The sequence below is a fragment of the Apaloderma vittatum genome, unplaced genomic scaffold, assembly GCF_000703405.1.
Source record: "Apaloderma vittatum isolate BGI_N311 unplaced genomic scaffold, ASM70340v1 scaffold17933, whole genome shotgun sequence".
NCBI lineage: Eukaryota > Metazoa > Chordata > Aves > Trogoniformes > Trogonidae > Apaloderma > Apaloderma vittatum.
The window spans coordinates 7,202-9,528 of record NW_009708850.1 but is presented as its reverse complement, the minus strand read 5'-3'; the positions used below and the strand labels follow the sequence as shown (position 1 = coordinate 9,528).

The 2,327-nt window shown below is 51.5% G+C and overlaps 1 protein-coding gene across 1 annotated transcript in view; it reads right to left on the bottom strand.

Annotated features, from left to right (window-relative positions):
- LOC104271891 (cytochrome b5 type B) overlaps positions 1–2,327 on the bottom strand; it is a 9,656-nt gene that overhangs the window by 908 nt on the left and 6,421 nt on the right. The window contains exon 3 of the mRNA XM_009866714.1: positions 1,454–1,480. Within this exon, the coding sequence (XP_009865016.1) occupies positions 1,454–1,480 (27 nt within the window). The remainder of the gene's footprint in view (positions 1–1,453; positions 1,481–2,327) is intronic.

Below are 2,327 nucleotides of genomic sequence, written 5' to 3'. Positions count from 1 at the left end.
CGTCCTTCCCATCGACCCGATCCCTCCCACCCCGTCCCCAGCACCACGCTGTAACGCACAGCCCTCTCAAAAAATGCCTCACAAAGCACATTTTCGGGGGGGGAATATCCTTTGGATGACACCCGGCGCTGATACGGCTGCTCCTTTCACCGTGATCCCCTCTCCAAACCAGAAATCCTCACCTAGGCTTCCACCCATTCTGCAGCCACTTCCTCGACAGCTGTTGCTGCTCTCTAGTTTAACCAACCCTTCCTGGCCAAAAATCCCCCTCCCTGCCTGTTCTGAGCAGAATTATCCCCATTTTTGAGAACCTCAGTGCTTCTTTTCTGCCGCAGCGGATGCCAAACTTCGACGCTCATCCGTGGGCAGTTACCTCTGAGCTGCAGCACAAGAGCAGACTCATACCACCCTTTTTTTTTTTCCTTTGCGGTTCCCCCCCATTTATCTTTATACTGCTGACTTCTATCTCGCGTTGCTATTTTTAAATGACGCTTGGGCCTGCTTTTAAAACAGATGTTGTCCACTGGAGAAAGATCTCAGCTGTACGCAACTCACCAGACTTTCTGCTCAGAAGCGACAAATATTTGGAAAAAAAAATTTTTAATTTTTACTTCCTATCCAAGGGAGCTTCTTAGATGACGACTTAATTCTATGCACATTTTAAGCACACGGAGTTGAACCAAGCAATAAATCTGAAGGAGAATCCAGGCATAACCCTGCAGCCCCGTGTTAGAACCAAGCGTAAGGGGCACGCAAACGCTCCCGAGGACTTCAGCCACCGCTCTCCCTGCTGACAGTTCCCTTCTTGATCCCTGGTACCTGGCCTCGCTCGATACTTCAGGAAAGCCTCGCTCAGCTCCGCCTTCAGCGACAAGAGAAGCCGGTGGCGAGGCACATATTTACCCCTCAGACCAGACTCTATTTATTTATTCTCGTTTCCCAAAGGCATTTTCGCAACACTGCGCCCTGTTCTAATCCCAGAGTTACCTGGGTTTTAAGCAATGCCGCCGATTGCCGGGGCGGCAAACAGAGAATTTTTGTTTTGTGGCCAACCCGTGGCGGCTGTGCCCGTCTCCTGGCTTGGATGTGACAACAGGAACAGTTCAGTGCTCAGGACAGAGCGAGGAACGTGAAAAAAAACAGCCTGCGGCTCTAGGTGTGGAAATAACGTTGCTGATGTCAAGGGAGAGGGGGCACAAAAAAGAAAGAAAGGAAAAAATCGCCTCCAAATTCACATCAAGAAGGCTGCTGAGGTTCAGAACAAAAACTACGGTGTAATTTGCTTGGAAGATTTCTGCATCGCTGTAGTTTGTGTAAATAGAAAGCCACAAGCTCCACAGGAAAAGAGAGGAAAAAAAAAAAAAGGCATGTGACAACCCCGTTCACTTTGTGAGCACAACGCTGTTTCCACGGCATTAAATTAAAGCGGAAAAGTGAAACTCGAGCAGCTTACCTTAGAACCTTCTTTTTTACGATCGTGCTGTCAAGGGAAACAACAAAAGAAAAGAAGGAAAAAAAAAAGATAAGCAGTGACTTCAAGAGGAACTTGCAGTGTTTATGAGGGAATTATCGTGTTGTGTGCAGCCCTTGCTGGAGGCGGAACGACCCGCACTTGGTGACACCCAGAGGCAAACCCCAGAGCACCGTCTCTGTGGCAGGGAGGCAGCTGGTGGTCGTGTTGTGCCCCGGCGAGCTCTCACCCTCCTGAATTCCAAATTAATGGCGAGGGGAGGGGAAGTCACAGCACCGCCAGCTAAGAAGGGCACCTACTGCATGAGCTTAAGCGCCTGCAATTTAATTGTAGTGAGAAATCTCTTCTCAGCAGTGGGAAGAGAAGACTAGTTTAGTTTTGTTTCCTCGACAGAAATCCTGGACAATGCAGAGACCACCTAAATCCTAGCAAGGTACACCTCAGCGTTCATGTCTGGTGGGCTGCACAGGGAGTCTTGCTCTCCCACAGTCCCACCCTGGGAAAGAACAACCCCACGTGCCAGCACAGGCTGGGACTGACCTGCTGGAGAGCAGCGCAGGGGAAAGGGCCCTGGGGGTGCTGGTGGGCACAGGATGGCCATGAGCCAGCAGTGCCCTCGTGGCCAAGAAGGCCAATGGCTTCCTGGGTTGGGTTAGAAGGGGAGTAGCTGGTAGGTCAGAGAGGTTCTCCTGCCCCTCTGCTCTGCCCTGGGGAGGCCACATCTGGAATCTTCTGTCCAGTTCTGGGCCCCTCAGCTCCAGGACAGGGAACTGCTGGAGAGAGTCCAGCGCAGCCCCAGGGATGATGGAGGGATGGAACATCTCCCTGGGGAGGAAAGGCTGAGGGAGCTGGGGCT